Below are 24,020 nucleotides of genomic sequence, written 5' to 3'. Positions count from 1 at the left end.
CCTGGGTTCAGCTACTTTTCTTATGCAGTCTGGGCTCAACTGCCTAGAGATGGCATCACCCACAGTGAGCCTACATTAACCAGCAATCAAGCCAACGTGATAGAGACCAGTCCTCAATTAAGGCTCCCTCCCCCTCCAGGTGACTAGAATCTGTATCTAGTTGACAAAAACCAATCAGCACAGTCATGAAAGACACAGCAGAGTTTCTCTAGGGAGTCAAACAGCACCTGATCTTCTGAGAGCTAGACAAAAAAAGAATTCATCATTTGGGCCTGTTCAGGGCAAAAGGCAGCCAACAGTCATCTTCAAATGCTAACTTCCCAGAAGATCACAAGGATATGAATTGCAAATGCTACTTGATATAATATATGCTTCTCACCCTGCCAAAGCAGAGATGTAATTACCTGAAAGAGTGAGGTAAATGTTTGTGGAAGTTTCATGCCTTCTCTTACATCCAGGAGATGAGACAAGGGGCTCTTTATCACACTTCCATTTCCTCCCTCTACTGAAACGGTCCCTTAATGAAAAGTACTAAAATAAGGCCATCTTAACTCCAGAGGGGCTTGGAGACCTTGGGGGGAGAACAGCCAATCAGCTAATAGATCTAATCTCATTTTCTCCCCTGAACAGGATCATCAGTCTCACCTCACAGAGACAGTACAAGTAGTCAATGAGGAATGTGAGTGAATTTGATCTGTAAATTGCAAAGCAAGAGCTCTACCCTGTGATTCAATCCCTGCGGTTACAGGCAAAGGTGCCTTTATTTTCTTGGTCTTCCAGAGAAAATTTAAACACATTGCAGGAGCTCAGTGAAAACCTATTTAGTTTCACTCTACAATCAGTTCTATTAAGTGTGATCTGACCTTAGATTGGGCACAAACAAAACAGACCATTCATTTCTCGGAATTAAATCAAATTGATTCTCCAGTCTGTTAGCTTCAGAGTTTGGAGAAGTGGCAGAAAGAGTTTGGGGTGGCTTTAGAGTGAGTCCATGCTTACTCTTTTCCAGATGGCTTTGGTCTGTTGAAGTCAATACTTCTGCAATGACCATCATCAAGGAGCAGAGCTGCACTTAACACTAAACAATATATATATACTTTTTTTTGTCTTTTTTTAAATACATGGTGTCATGTATCCTAGGACCGCCTTGAACCCACTATGTGGCCAAGGATGGCCCTGAACTTCTAATTCACCTTCTTCTACCCTCTGAGTTTTGGGATCGCAGATATGCACACATCCAGCTCATGTGGAGCTAAGGATCGAACATAGGATTTTGTGGATGCTAGACAAGCATTCTACTAACTGAACTGTATTCCCAGCTCCTAAAACAGTATTTCAGTCTGAAATGTGCATCTGGAATAGTGGCAAATGTAACCTTAAAAATTAGATTACAAAAAGGACCTACAGACTCCAGAGATCAAAAGAAACTGGCCCTAAGTGAACAGCAACTTAGCACCACTGAGCAGAAGTACCATGGATGTTCTCAGAGGTGGAAGGGAAGGAAAGGACAGTGCAAGTTATGCTATGTCTTAGGAGATGTGGTAATATGTAACTACTTTAACTATCAGAGTAACTTTTCAAGGTAGGAGTTATTCTCTAGCATGAGACTTGGTAAGCACTAGATAACTTCTAATAATGTTAATACAGATAACCTTAGGAACAAATGTGGTAGAAGGTTTGAGTAACTTATCCAATATCACAGAGCTGGTAAGTGTTAAATGACTGTTTGAGCCCAAGTCTTTCTGACAAAGCCTGGTTTTTTTGTGGCTCTGCTTCTCGGCAACAAGGAAACATTGATATCATGTAAACACTTTGGGATCTTAAAATCCCATTAAAGGGATTAATAAGTGGCCCTTTGAAACCTTCAGGTAACTAAAACTATCTTTCATCTTCCTCTTTCTCTCTCTCCACACTTAGCTTTCTCAATTGCTATGAACCATGGCCCAGCTGTACTACAAGAAGGTCAATTACTCACCATACAGAGACCGAATCCCCCTCCAAATCGTGAGGGCTGAGACTGAGCTCTCTGCTGAAGAGAAGGCCTTCCTTAATGCTGTGGAGAAGGGAGACTATGCCACTGTGAAGCAGGCACTACAGGAGGCCGAGATCTACTACAATGTCAACATCAACTGCATGGATCCTTTGGGCAGGAGTGCCCTGCTCATTGCCATTGAGAATGAGAACTTGGAGATCATGGAGCTACTGCTGAATCACAGTGTGTATGTGGGCGATGCACTGCTCTATGCCATCCGCAAGGAAGTGGTGGGCGCTGTGGAGCTTCTGCTAAGCTACAGGAAGCCCAGTGGAGAGAAGCAGGTAAGAGAATTCCCAATAGGCTGGAACCAACCAGCACATCAGGGCATCAGAGTCCAAAGAAAAGGTTCAGCAGTCTGGAATTGAGAAGTCCTGTCTTAGAGACTGTTACCAGTTGTCTCAGGATCTGCTCCCAGAGCTGCCCTGGGTGGTCCCTGCTGTTTTATGCCTTTGCTTTGTCTTTTGTTCTTAGTTACCCATACATAGTCAATACTTAACAGTGCAAAGGCATGTTCTTCATGTCTAGAGTATGTAAAGTCTTTCCATTTTCTTTTCCACCTCCCACTATACCTTAATTTCCTTCCTTTACTCAAATGTTGCATTCTAGAAAAGAGACCAAACCCAGACCCGTGCTTTCTCCCAAGAGGCTTTCCTTCCACAGACAAGACAAGAAGACTTTAGCTTTGAGTGCCATAGTGCAAACAAAAACTAGAAACCTCATTTATTTTCCTAGTACATGCTATACGTACTGATAGGTTTTTGTGAGTTTGCGTCTATGAGTCTCATAGGTGCTAAGTCACCGAAACTTGGTATCTTTGTAGTTGTCTTTGATTTCTCAGCCAAATGTTGCCCCATGTTCCATTCCTAAGCCCCATGGTCTCTTCCTCCTTCCCACTAGGACTGCCTGTTGTGCCATCACTGTCCCAAATAAGAGGTTCTCGAAGTGTGGCCCCTAGACTGGCAGCAGCAGCATCTCCTGAGAACTCAAGAAAAATGCAAAGCCTTAGATCCCAACTACAAGGGTACTAAATCATAAGCTCTGGGATGCTGCCCAACAAGCTCTGCCTTAACAGGCCCTCCAGGGGATTCTGATGGATGCTCGGGTTTGAGAATCACTGTCTTACAATAACATGAAGATTTTTCTTATTAGTCTCCCTGCATCAATTCTTTATGCAGCTCTGCAGCCATCCTGAAGAGTCTGGCTGGCTTATCCTTTCTAAATTAGGAAAATGATCTTATTATTCCAGTCCACGCCTTTAATAATCCAATGTCTTCTATTAGTTTTGTCCTCCATTGTTAGGAGAAAATGCTTGAGGCGACGGATTTTATAAAGCAGAGGCTGAATGTCCAAGATAAGGTGGCTTATCTGATAAGCCTCTGATGAGGGCCTCCTTGCTTGCATTATAGGCATGGTGAAGAAGATGGAAAGGAAACTGATCAACTAGAGGAGGAGACAAATCAGCACCTTGATGAACATGAAATGAAAACAGTCATCCCCAAGTATTATGAGATAGGGCCAAAGCTGGGTTTGAAGGAAATCCATAGCTTTTAATACTGACTCAGTTAGGAAAAGAGCCATGAAAATAAGCTAAGTGACAACTCACACAGTACTGGAATTTTTCAGAGTAGAAAAATGGAGTAAAAATCTGGAACTGACAGTAAGTAAAAGTAAATCCTCTTTCCCATCAGCATTTACAATACCCCCAAGAAGTAAGGATTAATGAATGAGTAATATACAACCAGCACTGAGCTTAACATCTTAACATGACTTATTCTGTGTAATCCTCCAGGGAACTCTATAAGCTAGACAGTATTATTATTGTTTATTACTATCATCATCATCATCATCATCATCATCATCATCATCATCATCATCCCTGTTTGCCAGTGAGAAACAGGATTATTAAGTCAATCGTTTAAGATCACATTAACTATCAGAGCTGGAATTCAAGCTCCTAATCCTTTTTAATCACTAGACTCTGATCATACAACTGAATCAGGCCATTGCAAAAAGTTAGCCAAAAAAGGCTCGTTAAGAACATGTATTACAAGCCACCATGTAGTTGAACTCAGGACCTCTGGAAGAGCAGCGTTAAAAGGTATCTGAATGCACAACAATCTAAAATTGATTCAGACTCATCATGCAGTGAATCTCATGTGTTTCTGGCAGTGCTCATTCATGATATATCTATCTATCACACAACCTTATTGTGGCCTTTGTTCTGAACACACAATATGCACCCTTTACATTACATACACTAACACTGTATACAGTGTCAACGATGCTTCTCAGCTCAGAGACTATTGACTGATGTGAACTGCAGTGTCTTTATTTTACATACCAGGAGTTATGGTATTACAGAAACATAATGGTATAATTATGGAAAACAAATAGTCTTAATAATATTTTTCTCATAATCCTTCATTGTGTTAAGCATTAAATTAATATATCTTGGGATTAGATTGTTAGAGTGTTTGATTTTAAAACCTATTCACTGAGTTATTTCATTAAAAAAATCAGTTAGTGTATTTTAGCTTGGGATTAGCACAGAATGTCCAACAACTTCTTAAATAGTCCTAAACATAATTCTGCTATTTCATACTATATGGCTATATATAGCTTCATTCTCAGCTCTGATGATTATAAAATTAAAATATTGTTCAACTCTGAAGATCACTGAAAATGATCTATGTTTTGCAGCATCAAATATTCAGTCAAGATTTAATTCTTTATAAAAATATAAACAAGTACATTCATCTCATTAGTATGCAAATTTGCTCTCACCTTTAATAAAGTAGATCTAATAATTGTTTCAGACTAAATTTATTCATGATTTAGTATTAGCAAATGTTTAACATATGTATACCTATCTTGTATGCCTGTACACCTAGGTTGGAGAAAAATTTCCTTAGTGAAAGGGGGTTGTAAATGGATAAAATTTTAAAAGCTGTACACTAGGCCACATTGCTTCTCTGGAAATCTTAGGATCCTAGCACAGGGATTATGAGATGGGTCAAATGAATAGAAGATAGATGAACTCCCCAGAAACAACAGGCCTAAGAGATTTAGAAAAGAAGTTGAGTTTGGTTCTTACTCAGTCCATCTTACGAAACTCATCAAAACTGATCTGTTCTGTATCCCATTCTCCCCAGCTAAGCACCTGGGAGGCTTCTGAAGGCTTTCTCAGCTCCAAACCTCTAGGTTCCTGTACCACACTGGATCTTTCCTTTATTTGAAACCAATCTCATGCCACCTTGTACTAGTGGTCCCCCCCCCCCATTTGTAAGAATACCTACTCCTCTTAATATGCACTATAAGCCTAATGCCCACTTCTTTCCATGCTGTCTTAGTTAGGGTTTCTATTGCTGTGAAGAGACACCATGACTATGGCAACTTATAAAACAAAACATTTCATTGGAGTGGCTTACAGTTCCAGAAGTTTAGTCCATTACCATCATGGTGGGACACAGAGGCATACAGGTGGATATAATGCTGGAGAAGGAGCTACATACATCTTGATCCACAGGCAACAGGAAGTGAACTGTGTCAGTGGATATAGCTTGAACAGAGGAGACCTCAAAGCCCACCCCCACAATGACACACTTCTTCCAACAAGGCCGCACCTACTTCAACTTCCTAATAGTGCCATTCCCTTTGGGGGCCGTTTTCTTTCAAACCACCACACATGCTTACCCTCTCCATACTGAACCAGTGCACACAGATAAGGGGTGATGTATAAATATTTGCTGAGGAGCATGAAGGAGTTAAAGATATCTTCCAGAAAAATCACAAGACTTTCTTTCAAACAAGACTTTTGGGGGTTTTGTAATCAATCACATTTAGCCTCATAACTGTTTAGAGGAAGAAGAGGGCACAGAAAAAATTCCTAGCTGGGTAGTGAGTGTAGACTGAGTCCATGTTCAGTGGGTTCCATTTTTCTTATCTCCGTGTAGCTAGAGTTTTCCTGCCTGGCCCACAGTCAGGACAAATCTCTGACACCCGCCAGTCCCACAGCCGCTCAGACCCAACCAAGTAAACACAGAGACTTATATTGCTTACAAACTGTATGGCCGTGGCAGGCTTCTTGCTAACAGTTCTTATATCTTAAATTAATCCATTTCTATAAATCTATACCTTGCCATGTGGCTCATGGCTTACCAGCATCATCACATGCTGCTAGTCATGGTGGCAGCTGGCAGTGTCTCTGACTCAGCCTTCCACTTCCCAGAATTCTTCTCCTCCTTGTCCAGCCTATACTGCCTCCTGCCTGACTACTGACCAATCAGTGTTTTATTTACTAACCAATCAGAGCAACACATTTGCCATACAGAACATCCCACAGCATCTCCCTGTGCTCTAGTAAATGCTGGGAATCTGCCAGTCAGGAAGGAAGGCACTATGTAAACTTATACTAAAGTACAAGTTGATGTCACCTCTCCTTGGCAGAAGCAAAACTTAGCTCATAGAAACAAACTGCTCATGGAACAAAATCAGATATATGAAACTAGGATAGGCTACTAGTGCAGCCCGAGTTTCACTAGGCCCTTTTGTCACACACTACCATTACAATCCCTCCTCTTCAATACTCCACTATCACAAAAAAAGTACCATAGTTTAAACCCCACAAAGCCATCAACTCCATCTTCAAGTCTCTTCAGTAGCTTTGTTCTCTCTGCTCCAGGCCTGACTATGAGCCTCTACTATTTCATTGCCTTCCATTATTCTGACCATGACTATGATATGTGAGTAACTGTGACAACAGGCTGTCACAGTGCTAGAGAGCTCTGTCTTTCTTTGAGATAAAAACAAGATTTGTTTACCTGGAAGCAATCAGGAATGTGAGCAAAACAGGCCTCCTAAAGGACTTTGAGTTCAGCTGGGCAGACCATTTGCAGGAAGCCCTTCCACACACAATCTAAACACCAAACCTTTTTCACAGAGCACTACCGCCACCACCACCACCACCACTACCACCTCCACCATCACCACCACCACCACCACCACCACCTCTACCACCTTTACCACCTGCACTTCATCTCACTAGAAAATGAGGTACAGCAGACTTCCATCAATCCTGGGAAGATAAAGCAGGGCCATCTTTTGCATTAGTAGGCAAGGTTTTAAGTTCCAGACTGACAGCAAAATTCTCTCTGCTCCTCCTTTACCCCATTCCCCCTTGCTCCGCCCCCTACTCAGCCATATTAAAGCTACTTTACAATAAAGTTCAGAGGCCCAGCGTTTATGGCTGTTATTGGCTTCTAGAACCAGCACTCACATGGAGAACTGAATTTTCAATAGGAACCAAATCTTAAAATAAAAATTGTGACATCATGTCAGGTAGACTATCCACACCCAAAAGGTGTAGTGGTGTGTGTGTGTGTGTGTGTGTGTGTGTGTGTGTGTGTGTGTGTGTGTGTTCTTTGGGAGTAAAATTTGGCAACTTAGAGACTTTGTGGGGTTTTTTGTTTGGTTGGTTTTTGTTTTTGTTTTTGTTTTTGCAGATAAGCATTCTTAGATTTAGTCACAGAATTCAAAATTTGGGGACAATGAAAGATCTGATGCCAGCCTACTTCTTACCTATTCTGTCTATTATCTTCTGGCCATGAGCTTTGGGAACCCTTAAAGGAGCCTTGTCAACAGGAAAGGCAGGTTCAGCTACAATTCAGAGAAGAGACTGGTATTTGTGTGAATGTACAAAACCAACTCTGAGTGACTTGTTGTGCAGCATATGGGAAACTTGTCCAAATACAGGTTCGTGAGTCTCAGTACATGCTTACAGGATTAGAATCTCAGGGTTTAGGCCTAAAACAAACACCTTAAAAATCTCATCTCCACCAGTGTCTAAGTAAGAGAGCTATATGCCTCTCTGTATTTATATTCTATGGTTGCCATTAAAAATTACCATAAACTGGATGGCTTAAAACAAAGTAAAGGTATTGTTTCACAAGGTAGGAGGCAATAAGGAATGAAGGTAATAGTAAGACTGATTCCTTCTCTGGGGAGTGTCTGCTAAGATGTGTGGGTTGCTTCTTACATTTGTATCACTTCAGTCTCTACCTCTGTAGATGCAGTGTTCTTTCTTTGTCTTCCCTCTGTGTTCATCCAAATTGCCTTCTTCCTAAATGGATGATCCCATCTTTGTGTACTTGTGTCTACAAAGACCCTTTTCCCAAATAAGATCACACTCAAGGTTAGTATAACTTGAACATAGCACTGGGGGTGCACATTTCACACTCAGTGAGACATACTGGTCCAAATAAGTGGCTTTCACCTTTTTCTAGCGGTAGGGCCATTCATAAAATCCCACTGAGATTAGAAACAACCCAAACAGAACTTCCTTCATCCAACTAACTGCAAGTTGGCCCCCAAACTTCCATTCATTCACTCTCACTCTTGTTTTTCCTTGACCTTTGATGAGTCAGGAGAACTTGAATACCACCAGTGGAGAGGACAGACAGCAGAGTCTAACTAACTCTTCACAGTCATAGCCAGCACAATTTCATCAAAAAATGATGCTAATAATACTTAACTGCTGCCTAACCTAGAGGTCTGTTTTGAGGAAGAATTAAGATTGAAATATGTGAAAGACTCTGGAAAAATTCTAAATGTTAGACCGAGGTCAGTGGTGATCATTTTCTGATTTACTATGTCAGTTTGCTTAAGCTTGCCATATTGTGTGAAGAGACCAGATGGCCTGTGGCCCTGGTCACAAGGCACCATGAGTACAGTATGTGGGAGGGTTCACAGATCACCTCCCCCTGTCTGGCCTAGATGGCGGCAATCTACCTTCTGTTACCAAAGAAACTGAATGACCTCAAAGGCTTTCTTCCTTTTTCACAAGAGTTTAAAGGTTTGAACAATGGATAGGTCAAGTTTCTGGTCATTGTATCAACAGCCCACCCAAGTGATTTTCTTTCTTGGTCACTTGCATCACTGCAGACATCCAGAAAGAGGCTAAGCCAACCTTTTCCCTGTGGCCCGCCCCTCTGGGCTCTGCCATAATTACTCATTTGTCTGTGGCAGATGGCTCCAAATTAAAATCAGTCTCACAGATGAGCTACAGAGATTAAATCTCAACAACACTGAGAAGTGTTTGTGTTGAGGTTATAGAAAATCAGCAACAGGACACTGGATTTTTTTTTCCCTGCCTCTATCTGGCTCTTGATCTCAGGATGAGATTGTCCAGTATGGAGGACAGACACTGAAGACCTGCACAAAGGTTACTGGAACACAGGACCTAAAGACCCTAGTCCATCAATTTAACTCACAGTGAGATAGATCAGAAAGTAAAGGAGAGATTGTAAAAAAAAAAAAAAAAAAGTCCTTTCTATTTATAGATGGTCTATACTTTGGAGTCAGCCCCTTACTAAATGTGTTTCCTTGGACAAGTCACTTAGTGTCTCTGTACTTCAGTCTTTTCATCTGTGAATCAGAACAATGAGGGAATCTACTTTATAGAGTTATATAGTAAGAGTGGAATGAAATATGGAAGCATTAACTCCAGTGGTCCCTGGCATGTACTAAGCACTCACTGAAACAACAGCTAGTATTGCTCCCACTCTGACTAGTTAAAGTCATGCTGATGTCATCTACTGGTTAATGCCACCTGTTTTCTCAAGTGAAGCTGAGAGATGGCTAAATTTGCAAAGTGTCTCCTGTGCAAGAATGAAAAGGACCTGAGTTCTGATCCTCAGCACCCATGGAAAAGCTGGACTTAGGACCATGCATCTGTAACCCAGCACTGGGTGAAGGCAAAGAGACAAGTGAATCCCCAAAGCTTACTATCCAGCCATCCTTGCCAAATCAATGAACTCCAGGCTCAATAAGAGACTCTGTCTCCAAAAGTAAGGTGAAGACCCATTGAGTTAAGATACCTAAAGTTAACCTCTGGTTGCCAAACATATGCACCCACACGCACACCTGCACACCCATGAACAAGTTGAAAACACTACACACAGAGACGAGGGAACACATGCATGCACATTAAGTACTCATTGTACACGGTGGTTAAAGGTTCAATCTGAGGAGCTGGAAAGATGGCTCAGCAGTTAAGTGCACTTACATCTCTTGCAGAGGACCTGAGTTTGGTTCCCAGCACCCACATCAAGAAACTCACAACTGCCTGTAATGCTAGCTTCAGGGATTCTGTCACTCTCTCCTGCCCTCTGTGGGTAGTGTACCCATGTGCACAAACCCACACATGCTCTCTCTCTCTCTCTCTCTCTCTCTCTCTCTCTCTCTCTCTCTCTCTCTCTCTCTCACACACACACACACACACACACACACACAGACACAGACACACACACACACACACTGGCTTACTGGTAGAGGAGTTATCAAAATGATCATTACATTAAAGCTTTGAAATAATAATTTTCCATGACAAATTATCTGAAAAGGCAACTGAGGGCTGAAAGACTTGATTTGGGCTCACAGTTTGGCACAGTCCGTTAGGACAGGGGAACCATGGAGCATGTGCTTACATAGCTGGTCAAATTGCATCTGCACTCAAGAAGCAGAAAGAGGCAAATGCTGGTGGTTCTTTATTCAGTCTAGGATTTCTGGCAGCGGAATGATGCTGTCCATATTTAGGGTGGGTTTTCCCACCTCAATTAGTCCAGTCTAGAAACTCCTTCACAGACATGACTACAGAGTTGTCTCCTACCCTGAGTCTAGATCCTGTCAAGTATAGTCAATATTAACCATCAGCTAATATTGATATCCCAATTGGGTTACCTAAATTTCCCTGGGTTGGAGGAATGAGTTGTTATCTTTTTATTAATCTGAAGGCCATGTTGTTATTTTATTATTTACTTTCATTTCCACGTTATTCCTTTAGCACTCTCACCCTTCCTTCTTCTTTCCTATTCTCCAGTCACCACTCTCTCTGACCCCGCAGTTCAGTGTCTCTGGACCATATTTTAGCACATTCGGCAGCCGAAATGAGACAAAATTAATACATAAAGCTTGGTATATTTAATGAATCTTGTTTGGTGAATCTGGACATAAGCATAATAAACAACTCTGTCACTTCAGAACATTGCCTATTGCCTCCTCTTTTCTGACTATGTCCTGTTTTCATCTCCCGGCTTCCTGCCATGATGCCTACCCAGCTCTACTTCTCTGACCACTATTTACTCCTTGCATTCTGGTTCCTACTGATAAACTCAAGCAAGATGAAGTTAGTCCAATTCACAAAGTGGTCTCTGTCTGAGGAGTATGTCAGCTCTGTGAAGGCACCAGTAGAATGAAGGAAACATGATTACAAGGAGCTTTGATGAAGGAAGGCTTCCTATTTCACTCTGCTCTCAAAGGATTCTTGTCACCCATTTATTAGTGAAAGGGGGCCGTAAGCCCACTGAGACAATATTATTTTGCAGAGTCAGTTACTTCCTTGTGAAGTTCTGGGGATTGAACTCATGTCACCAGGCCTGTATTGTCAGGCAACAAGCACCAAATAATAAGAATGCAAAAAGGAAAAAGAAAAGAAAACAGCACTGAATGTGGCTGCACATGAGATGAAGCAGGGAATATCAAAAGTCAAAGGTTAGTCTTAGCTATAGGTGAATTTGGAAACAGCCTGGGCTACATGAGACCGTGTCTCACCCCAGCATGGAAGACAGGAGGTGGGCCCAAAGTTCCACTTAACTGAGGAACTATTGGCATTAGATTGCTGCTGGGTGAGGAAAAATCAGTTTTCCTCAGTGGAGCGACACCTGGCCTGTCGACCAAACTCCAGGGCAGGCCCCATTCCCAGGAGGAGTCAGCCATGCAAACCGGACTCAGTAGCTTTGAAGAAGACAGAGAGGAGAGAGAGGGGAAAGAGAGGCGGAGAAAGGGAAGGGTATGGAGTTGGGTGGGTAGGGAGTTAGAGAAAGAGAATGAACAAGATCAAAATACAGTGTATGAAATTCTGAAATAATAAATAAAATACTGTTTTAGTATAAATAAATATACAGAAAGGGCCATCTAAAGCAAAGAGAGTCAAATAATGGAATAATAGAAGGAAGATAAAGGTGGTACCAGTGACAGATCACCTCTCCCTTCTCTCCTCCCTTTCCCTTTCTCTCCGAGGAATGTGGAGTGATGACTTGGAACTTTCTGAAGCTGGAGAGAACAAACTCTAAATCCCTTTCTGCTTTTCCAAGGCAGCTTTGAAGCCACTATCAGAGCTCCATTGTCCATCTCAGAACAGTGGGCGGAACTCTGGGTTAAAAATTATGAGCAGACACTCCAATGCATCCCCTTATCATCAAAAGGGTTTTCTCCTTCAACCACCAAGCAGACAATGTGTCTCCACCACATAATATCTTAGACCAACAGCCAAAGCCTCGAACAATTTGTGCTTTGTCCGCTCAAACAAAATGAATGTGTATCGTATTTAATTTACTCAAGATCTCCTTCCACACCCTGATTTCTTAACTGTCTGATACAAGATGTTAACCTTTTCACCTACCAGGCTTCATGGTCCCTAGCACCCTTGTGTACCTCATTTGCTTATATTTGAGCTTTTGGTGTAAAAGTAATACATGTTAAGTATAAGAAGTATAACAATATAATAGTATAAGAAGGAAAACATTCCCTTTTTCTCATTCCCAAAGTTAACTTCCTAGAAGTCATGACTAGGAACAATTTATGTGGGTCCTCCTGGATATTGTTAGGACTTATTTAAACAGAAACACAGAGAGACTTTCTTAAACAAATGCTTTACAAAAAGATTTACCTCTAATAGTACATTTTGGCTATCTTTCTCTGTGAGAATCCATACTGCACTATTTCAATCAATATTGCCTTATACAAATGTGTCGTGCTTACTGCCCCACATTTTATTAAGTGAGCAGCTAGGTGCTTTCAAGTTTGGATAAATTATTTTTTTGAAACAATGCTGTGATGGATCTCTTTTTAAGGAGCTCTCTGAACAGCTGTGAAATTATCATCTATAAAGTAAATTCCTAGTAATGAGATTATAGAATCATAGAACATATGTGTTGTTTAATTTGGATACCTGCAGTCCAAAGACATGGCTGTTGCTTACATTTTTGTCACCATGGATCAAAACAGCATTAGAAACTATATTTTCATTCTGACAGGCAAAAAGAAATAGTATCTTAATATAATTTCACTTTTGACTTTTTGAAGATTTAATTTAAAGGTCAAAAGAGGTGATTGGATCCCTCGGAACTGGCATGGCATGGATTTGTAGGAAGCCCAGCTTCTTATTGAGTGCTAGGATCAGAACTTCAGTCCTGTGATTGGATCCCTCAGAACTGGTATGGCATGGATTTGTAGGAAGCCCAGCTTCTTATTGAGTGCTAGGATCAGAACTTCATTCAGTCCTGTGATTGATTGGTCAGCACCAAGCCATCTCACCAGCCCTACATTTTATTTTTTGTAAGCAAGATTTAACGTATTTTAATATCATAAGCCATTTGTTTTATTCTTCCGTGAACATCTGATTATATGTTTTACCTCTTTTTCTACTAGAGTCGTCATATTTTTTGACTTGTCTAAGTTCTTTTTATATTAGACTCATTAAGCTTACTAATTTTGTAAAACTGTTCACCTTCATTTATTAAAGATCAGGAATTTAAACCAAGTTCCACAGCAAGTCTGGAGCAAAGAGCAAAGCTAATTATATTCTAGGACGTGTAACTTTGCTGCATATAAATGCAAGACTATCTTAAATGACATTTAAAATGTCTTAATATCTCTCTAGGATAAAAGTATTCATGCATAATAGCTCATTTATTTTTAAGTTGCCAGTTTAGTGCTTTAGTATCTTGATTCAAAAGAAAGAAGGGGACCAAATAAGCCTGCATGCTCAGGCAAAGGGAAGTAAAATGACATGGAAATATATAGAGAGGTTGGTCTTTAGTATAAGAATGGGTTCTAACAAAATGGCATAGCAAAAATCCATTTCACTCATTGTTTTTCCTGTCTTCATTAGGAGCACAGTTGCTACTTCAAAAACAGAAAAGCTGTCAAGGGATAGAAAATTTGAAGAAAAAAAGGCTTTCCTTGATATATTGAATAGTGGAGAAATTTATGAGTGAGAAAGTGTGTGATGTGACAGATCATTTCAGTTCTTCAGTTGTCTGCATTGATCACATAAAAATGATAATTTCCAAATTCCTTCTTTGTTTGATGTCATGCAAATATACATCATCAAGATGAAGAATGCTTGGCAATGTACCAGTTTCTGTCTTCAAACACTCTGTCTTCTACTGGTCCTCCAAGTTCAACACAAAAATCTAAAGATTCGAAACTAAGATCCACATCCTAAAAAGAGGACAAAAACACTTTTAAAAATTTAGGAAGAATGCATTTGGAGGCTGGGGATATAGTTCAGTGGTAAGGTGCATTCCTAGCATGTACAAATACCTGGGCTCCATCTTTAGTACTTCCTGATAAGATGTTTGGGACACTAGGATGGTATATCAACACCAGTGTCAAAATGGGCAGTCATGACATCCTGACTAATAATAGGCTATAAACATTCTTTGTGATACAGAGAGGTTTTCTCCAGTAGTCAATATTTGGCCACAGCACACAACAAGTTCGAGAGAGGAAGTCATCTCTAGATTGATGCTACCAACAGCCTCAATTGTTTATTACTATCATTATTTTTTCCTACTTTGATTTGAGGGGAGCTTTTGGAAACTTAGGAAATTCACAAGAGGAATAAATTGTGCTCCCTATGTTTGAGTGTAGAAACAGCAATTATAGAATCATAAAGTCTGAACGGAACTCAAAGAATGGAGGAATTCATGAGCTATTCATGACAAAAAATCTTTAGATCTTCAGTCATTCAGGAAAGCCTAAGAATCTGACCACTTCACACCACTCCCCACTGACCACTACCATCATCAACACACTTGATAAAGTGAAGGAGCCTCCTAAATGGGTTTTTTGTTTGTTTGCTTCACTCGACCCTCACATACTGTGTTTTCCCCATAACCTGTAACCACTTATCATTTTAATATATATTTTTATTGAAAAGAATTTTATTCAATATACTCTAATTATAGTTCCCCTCCTCCAACTCCTCCCAGATCCTCCCCCTCCCCCTCTTCCAATTCCACATCTTCTTTCTCTCTTTAGAGAACAAACATGTAAACAAAAAAAAGAATAAAAATTTACAAGACAAAGAAAAAGCACAAGAAACACACAAAAAACAAGTAAAAACACAAAATCAGAAACCATAATCCACAAGCAAAACAGCAGTAAGACAAACAATGCCCAAACAAAGCAATATGAGACAAAAAGTCTACAGCAATACCATTGAGTTCATTTTATGTTGGCTGTGTATTGCTGGGCATGGGGAGTACACTTAAGTGTGGTTAATATACCCAATGGGACTCCATTGGAGAAACATAATTTTTTCTTTGCAAGCAGATGGTCAATTGGAGATAGCTTCTTGCTTAGGGATGGGAGTGCATGTCCACTTCCCCCTCTCAATGCTGAAGCCCCATCTGGCTTCAACTTGTGCAGACCCTGTGCATCCTGGCACAATCTCTGTAAATTCATATCTGCATCAGTCCTCTTGTGTCTGGATGACAGTTTTCAAAGTGTTATCCATTCCCTCTGGCTCTTATATCTGCCTCCTCTTCCGAATAGTTCCTTGAGCCCCAAGGGAAAGGGTTTAATGAAGACATCCCATTTAGGAATGAGTACTCCAAAATATCTCATTCTCCATACATTGTCCAGTTGTGGGTCTTTGTGTTAGTTTCCATCTACTGAATGAAGTTTTTCTGATGCTGGCTGAACAAGACACTAATCTATGGGTATAGCAGAATGTTATTAGGGGTCACTTTATTGCTATAGTCCTTTAGCAGAATAATAGTATTTGTTTTTCCCCTAGGCCCATGGCCTATGTAGTCTCAGGTTCTTGGCCACCCAAGCAGTGTCAGGCATTGGTTTCATCTTGTGGAATGGATCTTAAATCCAAGCAGAGACTGATTGGTTACTCCCACAACTTTGATACTACAATTGCACCAGCATATCATGAAGGCAGATCACCATTGTAGACTGCAGGTTTTATAGTTGGGTTGGTGTTTACCTTTCTCCCCAGGTAGCATGCAGAGTACCTTCCAGTACCAACACAAATATAAGAAAACCTGTCATTCTGCTCAAAGATCACCAGAGTTCTTCAGTGCTTAAGAAACCCTGCATGATTTGACCTGTTATCGTCTGCTTCCATTCCCTAGCCTTGCTCTTGCTCAACTTAGTCTAGCATTCTCACTTCTTTGGGTTCTTGTTTTATTTAGATGGAACCTAGAACCTTATGTGTGCTAGGTAAATGCTCCACCTGTAAACTATATCCAGAGAACTTCTACAAATCATTTTTTTGTTGTTGTTGTCGTTGATTTGTTGTTCTGGAAATTGAACACAGGGCTACTTCCATGCTAGGAAAATAATCTACCATGGAGCTACCCACTCAGTTGCCACACTCACTTGTTTCAGGAATTGTGTAGCTCAAGTGTTTTTTATTAAATGGCTCACATCCAGGTAGTTGCAAGGCTAGCACTTCATTCTCCTTTAGATTTGCATTCCAATAGTAACTTACAAGACAGACACGCCCTTCTCTTCCCACCATCATGCTGTACTTCAGGGCTCTTCTTGGCTTTGTCATCACCTGACATCCAGGCATATGCTGCCTGCGTCACCTTCTGTCAAAGGTTCTTTATCTGTTGTTTTCACTTTGGAGCGCCCAGTGCCCACAGTAGTTTTCAGAACATGGTAGGCTTTCCATAAATCATTTTTGAGTGAATGAATAAGTGATATTAATAGAATGTCAGACCTGGAAATATTGTCTAGCCCATCTCTTAATTCTATTGTGAAAGGTGACAGATAATAAGTGATCTGTCGAGGTTCAGTGTGGTAACTTCTATAGCAGAGTGAAGAAATACAGAACTTCTGACTTCGAATTGAGTATTATATCCATGACATTGAAATTAAATTATTGTACAATTAAATCCATTCTGAATGAAGTCTATGCCATCCTCCTCATCACTTCGAATAATTTCCTTGTTTCTAACCTAAAACCTACATCTTTTTTAAAAGATTATTTTATGCATATGGATGTTTTGCCTTATGAATGTGCACTACAGGCATGCACTGTCCATTGGGGGCCAGAAGAGGGAGACGGATCCCCTGGAACTGGAGTTACAGACAATTGTGAGTCATCAAGTAGGTCTTCTATAAGAGGATCAGACTCTCTAAGAGCAGCAAGTGTTCTTAGCCACTAAGCCATCTCTCCAGCTCCAAATCCTACATCTTACAAACTAAACTAAACTATATTCTCTATTTCAGTACTTAAGGAGAAAACACTCTAAATATATATAAACCTTACTTTAATACAGTATTTTTATACTTTATTTAAATAAAACTGAAAGCAAGATTTTGGTCTCCATGGTGCCCTAAAAGATATCAACATCGTAAAATCAGTCTCTAATCACATGGCAGGGATCTAGGGACATACGATTAGAAGGCCATGTAAGTGACAATATAGCTGATTCCACAGTACTGAAGTCTGGGCAGAAGACTATTAAAAACATGTACTCTAATAAGGAAACATTTGTAAAGTTTAAAAGCCAAGTCCATTCGATTTATAGCCAATGTCTCCTGTCATTGAATTAGAGTCCTTCATTTACGGTGCAGAAGTATTCATAGTTCAGATTGTTTGCTAACCAGGCAGCCTTCCTTCGACTGAAACTAGTAAAGAAGTACCTAGTGGGGAGCTGTGGTTTTGCCTTTGTGTCTTTATCTTTCTGCCTTCCCTGTAGAGAGAATGATTTATTTCTCCCTTCATTAAATTATCTTACTTAGGTCAGAGTGTCATTATTTCCAAAGTATCTATTCCCTATCTACAAACCAGGGGATGGCACGAGGTAGGCTTGCAGTTTCTAGTGTCAATGCTGAGCTTCATCTGGATAGTTGCTTGTCAGATCAGGGGAAAGGGTTTTCTGGATCCTGGAACGTAATTTGAAGAAAATGAGTGAAGCTAAACTTCAGTGGAAATTATTATTTAGCCATTTCTACCACTTTTTTGCTTAAACCACCCAGGAGCAAGACTGAATGAAAGGAATCATCATTTCTAGCCCATTTGTCTTCAAGATTAGAGAATACAACAGGCAAAATGTGTGGCCTAATAAAATACAGAACTAGTAGTCAATGTCTAAGCTCTTTCCTTTCAACCAGGCTGAACTATTTCTTCAAAGACCCTTGAGCCTAGCATCCCACAGGCTGAGAAACTAAAAAGCATGAAGCTATCCCATGCCTAGAGGGAATGAATGTCAAGATAGGAAAGCTTTATCACTATTTAGGAGACTATACTAAGTGGTTTGACTTTATTATAAAAATTCACGATTACAAAGCACTCAAGAATTAACACTGGGGAGCTTCTTATTAAAGGTGGATACAATGTTGATGAAGTAATGCAACAGCACCTAGTTCTTGATACATCTATCATTTCCTCGACCTCTCTGTTTTCCTATTTGGACAGTTTATTAGCCTGACTTCTCACTTTCCCAGCACAAGCCAGAAAACCATAACATTTACCTCTAAGCACTGACCACATATTTGTAGTGATCAGAAAATTCCTTTTCTTTCCTTCTCCTCCTTCTTCCTCCTCCTACCCCTCTCTCTGTTTCTTTTTAAGACAGTGTCTCTGTAGGTAGCCCAGGCTGGTCTTGAACCTGCAATCCTCCTGCCTGCTTCTACATCCAAAGTACTGTGAATACAGGCATGCATCAACATATCTGCTAAGAAAATATTCCTTCAAAAGAGTTCTATAATGGGAGGGGGAATCTGAGAGTGTTGAATTTGATAGGGAAAATGAAGTGTGCTTGCCTGCACACGTTCAAAACAATAATCTCACAACGCACGAGAAATGGAGGAACATATCAGAGGCAGAGTGGTTACGGCTAGGAATGTTATCGAAAGGGTAAGTCATCCACTATAAGATAAGACCATGTCATCTCGAAGACTCTTCAAACCCGTTTTGCAATGTGTTTGTAGGCTGTGACACATGACATGATGAGCAAAGTCAGCGGTGGTGTTTCCATGTTTACTCCTCCAAGCCTTAGGGAGCAAGAAGCAAATTACTCAACCTCTCTATAGCTTCACCTCTTCCGTTTGAAAAGTTAAAGGATAATGCTAAATGATCTCATAAGAATGCTATGAGAACATGAGCAGACTTCCAAATTACTCTAAATGTACTTGATAAACCCCCCAATAAAGAGGTCTGACTGACATAATTGTCTTAATAAAGAAGCAAGAGTACAAAGCCACATTAAATAAAAACCTTCTTGGTAGTTCACTAAAATCCTATACACAGAAATGCCTTGACACATTTTTCTAGGGTAGAACCTCCAGCATTCTGGGGGATATCTATTTGCCGGTAGTATACCTAATTACAGAATCATTAGGATTTAATGAAAATAGTGGCAGTCTATTCCTTACAAGCACAAATAATTTTAAAGATTTGTGGCAAATAAGAGTGACGTCAAATCCATTAGGGAAAAATTAAAATTACAAGTATTTCTATAGAAGGAAGTAGAATCTCAAGTGTTAAAAGCTTAACATAATCCAATTGCATAAAAATCAGCATTTAGAGCACTCTGAAATGGCAATACTAATAGGGAAAAGGGAAAAATAAGAGAGGGGTAAGACAAGAAATGAAATATAAACAGGGACCCTCAAATGCATTTTTAAAAACAGGAATTACAGCAAGAAACAGACACAAACCTCACCAGGAATGAGACCCTAGATGCAATAGAAAGCAACCCTAATCGAAATTTTAAAAAATCTGCAACCAGATCTTAAAGGGCTTAATCCATCTGCTTCCCCACAACCCCCAGCTTCAGAATGACAAGTAAGTCAAACACAGGTAAGACCTGTAAGACTTTCAGAACTGTTCATCCTGGAAAGCCAGTGTCAGGAACATATATTTTGTTCACATAATTTACCTGTTGACATGAAAAAGCAGTATGTCAATGGAGGGTTTATCGGTTTTTCAAATGATCAGCAGAATCTCAGACTTTCTTAGTAAATGGGTCTTGAAATGATGAACTTCACAGCGTCCTGGTGTAAGGAGCTGGGGCCGTTCCACCCAGTGTTTGTCAAGCTGTCCTGGTGTAAGGAGCTGGGGCCGTTCCACCCAGTGTTTGTCAAGCTGTCCTGCTTCGCTTCTGACAGTAAAACCGATTGTTATTTCAGCAACTTCTTCTGCAAACCGTAGGGCTTCAAACACCTTGATTTCTGGGAAGACTCATCAAAGAATTCTCTTCTTTAAAAGCGTTTTTAACAGTATAGACCCTGTCCATTCACAGTGAGAACATGCAAGATAGACAGGCTAAGCTGCCAGGGTGGGCATGCTGAGTCAGTGTTCTTCCGACTTCTCTGCATTGGATGCTCCCATAGCAAGAGGAAGCTCTTCTCACTCATACCTCCATATTTACTGATGTGGCCTTTGTGTAAGATATGGTGAACATGTTATCAACTGAGAAACTTTTGCCTACCCACCAACCTAAAAACTTTATAAAGAAATTAAAACTGAGTGAGTCCAAGGCCAACCTGGATAACTCAGCAAGACTGTCTCAGGTTTGGGAACGTGGCTCAGTTGCTGGGCATGTACAAGGCTCCCCCAAAACACACACACACACACACACACACACACACACACACACACACACACACACAATCAAAACTGGGCTGGGGTTATAATTCTGTGGTGGGTATCTGCCTAGCATGCACAAGACCCTGACTTCCATACCCAGGATCATGAATAAAAGGAAAAAGGGAGGGAAAGAAGAAAGAGAAAAAGGAATGCAGAAGGGATTAAATCCTTACAGAGACTTGTTTTTAATAATTCCCAGAAATATTTACCGCAAATAGTTTGCTTCCAATCTAATCTAATGAACTGAAATTTGACAACTTTGTAAACTGGTAAGACCTTCTCAGATTATGATGACACTAAAATATGTTACAGAAAACAGAAGTGTGCACTGATACACAGCAGACAGATAGCAAATATGCACAATAAAAGCATGCACACAAGTACCCATTGGTTCAAATCATGATTTCCTAATGCATACATAAGATTGTAAAAATGAATAAACAAGAAGGAAGGCCAAGAAAATATAAGCATCCAAAATACAATGTAAGAAAAAGATGATTACAGAGAGAACTTTTCACCTTAGTGTCACATTTAGATAGATTATTATCATAACAAAGGCAGAACAAATTACATGATGAGATTCTGTTAGTAAAGAATGCTAAGTTAATAAGTCATTTACAGATTTAACAAGTAGTTCTGATGCCATCTCACGCTAATCTTTGATAGATGATGATAAAACTGATAGGATCAATCAAAAACCACAGGCCACTTGTAAAATGAAAATTTTCTTGCAGTTTCCAGTGTGGAACCCTGTGCCTCATGCATGGTTCATGAAGACTCTACCAGTGAGTTATAGCCCCACCCTCAAGAGAAGAAAAAAAATCTTAAAGACAGTTTAGGCATCTAAATGAATTCCTAATCTAGCACAAATTATTTTATTTTGCAATTCAAAGGAGGGAAATGTGATTGGTTCTACCTAGCTATAAAAATGTGAATGATCAAACATGTCACAGTGTCTAGGTTCTCTCAAACCATGCCTGTTCAACTTAAAATGTTCACCTGGTATGACATTCAGCTGTCAAGAAGAAGTAATTCAAAGGCCATTACACAGCTGATAAGCTAGGTGGAAAGAGCCATCCAGACTTTGCCCTGCCGTACCCTTCCTGGGTGACAAACAGATCTTCATAGATGATGTATTGTGTACAGAAGCGCTGATCGGAATCAGGCTTAGCGTGGTATGCACCTGGGTTGATGGTCTGAGGCATGTCACGTTTCTCTTGGGCTATCTCCTGAGGACCTTGGCCCCTGATGCAGCAATGAGCCAGAAGGCAGGGAAGGACAGTCGACGAACAATATGTTTTCAGCAAGCACTGTTTGTTTAACTAAACCTCTGCAAGTGCTTGGAATGTTGGGCTTGAAACCTGCCTTGGGAGGCCTCCTGCAGCCTCCATGATTTCCCTACCGAACAAAGAGGTTTTACACAGACCTTCTTCCCAGAAGTCTTCACACTTGCTCACAATGTCAGAAGGCACTATATGCTCAGCCAATGCTAAAGAGACTTCAATCAAGCTTCCAGAACATTCCAGTTCTGAAACAGAACCACTGGTTAATAAGCTGTTTTCATCATTTACCAATGTGATAGTTAGCTATGGAAGGAGACAAGTCTCTCCTCCTTCAGTTCCTCCATGGTATCAAAACTACTGTCTTCTGTTTCTGGCATTAAATTCCTCTCCTGGTTGAGCTCAGCTGAAGATCTCTTCTGCTGCTCTTTGGCAGATGTTCTTGAAGCTGTTTTAGCCATCTTAGAAACAACTTCATGGAGACTTGTGAAACAAATTCATACATTGAGGATTGCCAGACTTTGCCATCCTTTGCCTTTTGAGGCTGGATTTGTACTGACACTTGATTCACCACATACCTGACTTAGTGGACTAAACCACATTTCTATTGAATTCATCTTCCCTTCTGAATAACCAAATACATGTGCCCTAGACGTGTCTTCTTTTGGATCTGAAAGTTTATTGTCACCTAGCAAAATTTGAAGCTTACTATACAGCTGGATCATGCTGTCCAGGTGTCTGTTTGTCTTGAGGTCTAGGATCCAGGCTGCGGAGTAACGCACTGAACATCCTGGTCCAACACAGTCACTTCTACAGTCACTACAAGAGATGTGTTCACCTCCTTCTAAGCCCACGGGCTCCTTCAGAATATTAGTGCGGTGGGAACCGAGCAGCAGCGTCTCTAGGCAGGAGAGCACTGCTCAGCGGGGGGCCCAAAGCCTGGCAGTAGCAGGCGCCAAAGCAGCCTTGGGAGGAGGCTTAACTCTAGCTGACCCCTCAGAGGTACGTGATGCATCCTCTGGAGGCCTGCACAACATCCTTTTGGAGGACTCGGGCACCACAGGACAGCCTGCTGGACACGCACCTGGGATTCCTTGCGTGTTTCAGAGCCCAAGGGACACCTGGGGCTTGGCTACTGAAACCAGCAGTCTCTTCTGTCACTGCAGTCCGCTTTAAGATGTTGGCCTCTAACCTCTGAAAGACTTAGAAGACACCCCGATGCTGATTTCATGGAACAGAACCTTGGCAGAGTGTGAAATAAATCGCACAACAATTCTGTACCAACTGTCAGTTGCTCAGAATTCTCACATGCATATCTGGGGCCTCCGTGGGGTCTCAGGTTTGTGAATATGACCACAGAGGAAGCTGAACTTCTTTCTTATACACCTGACTTCCTTTGCTGTCCTTTTCTGACAAAAGAAAAACTATCCTTGTGGCTAAGAAGCCATCCAAGAACTGGGTGCTGTATTTCAAGCCCCACTTTTCATCCATCTTTATGGTCTTTATCCAGTATTAACAGAAAACAGAAGAAAACACTAAGTACGTTTAATTTTGAACCCGAGAAAACACTAAGTACTTTTAATTTTGAACCCAATTCCCTTTGAAGGCCTCCCTTGGCTTAGCACTGGTCTACATTGCTAAGACGTTGCTGCCGAGTGAAAGAGCACACTGAGCTGTATGGTATCTAAATACATGTGCCGTTCAGATAGAGGCATATGTTTCACAAGTGACTAAAATGTCATCATTGCATTTAAAATACTTTGCCTTTGCAAGTTTCAAATTGGGACACGTTTGACTTCAGAGAAATAAGGACAAGCAAGACATCTGATAATTTCTTGATTCAGTCATAATCGGTACCTAGCTTGCTTCCTTTGCTTGGTGGAGACAGGATCCCACACCCCTTGTGGGGAGTGTAGAGGAAGAAAAACACAGCAGGCAGTAGCATCAGTTAGAAGCCAGTGTAGCTTTCTTTCTCCATCCCTAACCAGAGCCATACAAGCTCCTGATCCTTTAACACTTAGTCGGT

General features: G+C 40.7%; 1 protein-coding gene across 3 annotated transcripts in view; it reads left to right on the top strand.

The window, feature by feature from the left end:
* Trpc5 (transient receptor potential cation channel subfamily C member 5) overlaps nucleotides 1–24,020 on the top strand; it is a 257,436-nt gene that overhangs the window by 119,978 nt on the left and 113,438 nt on the right. For all 3 annotated transcript variants that reach the window (XM_052737595.1, XM_052737613.1, XM_052737604.1), the window contains exon 2: nucleotides 1,918–2,316. In XM_052737595.1, coding sequence (XP_052593555.1) covers nucleotides 1,939–2,316 — 378 coding nt within the window. In that variant the 5' untranslated portion in view covers nucleotides 1,918–1,938. The remainder of the gene's footprint in view (nucleotides 1–1,917; nucleotides 2,317–24,020) is intronic.

Source organism: Peromyscus californicus, unplaced genomic scaffold (assembly GCF_007827085.1).
Source record: "Peromyscus californicus insignis strain IS unplaced genomic scaffold, ASM782708v3 Scaffold_10__1_contigs__length_136768540, whole genome shotgun sequence".
In the NCBI taxonomy this organism is placed as follows: Eukaryota; Metazoa; Chordata; class Mammalia; order Rodentia; family Cricetidae; genus Peromyscus; species Peromyscus californicus.
The sequence above is the reverse complement of the archived record's forward strand: the minus strand, read 5'-3'. Positions and strand labels throughout refer to the sequence as shown.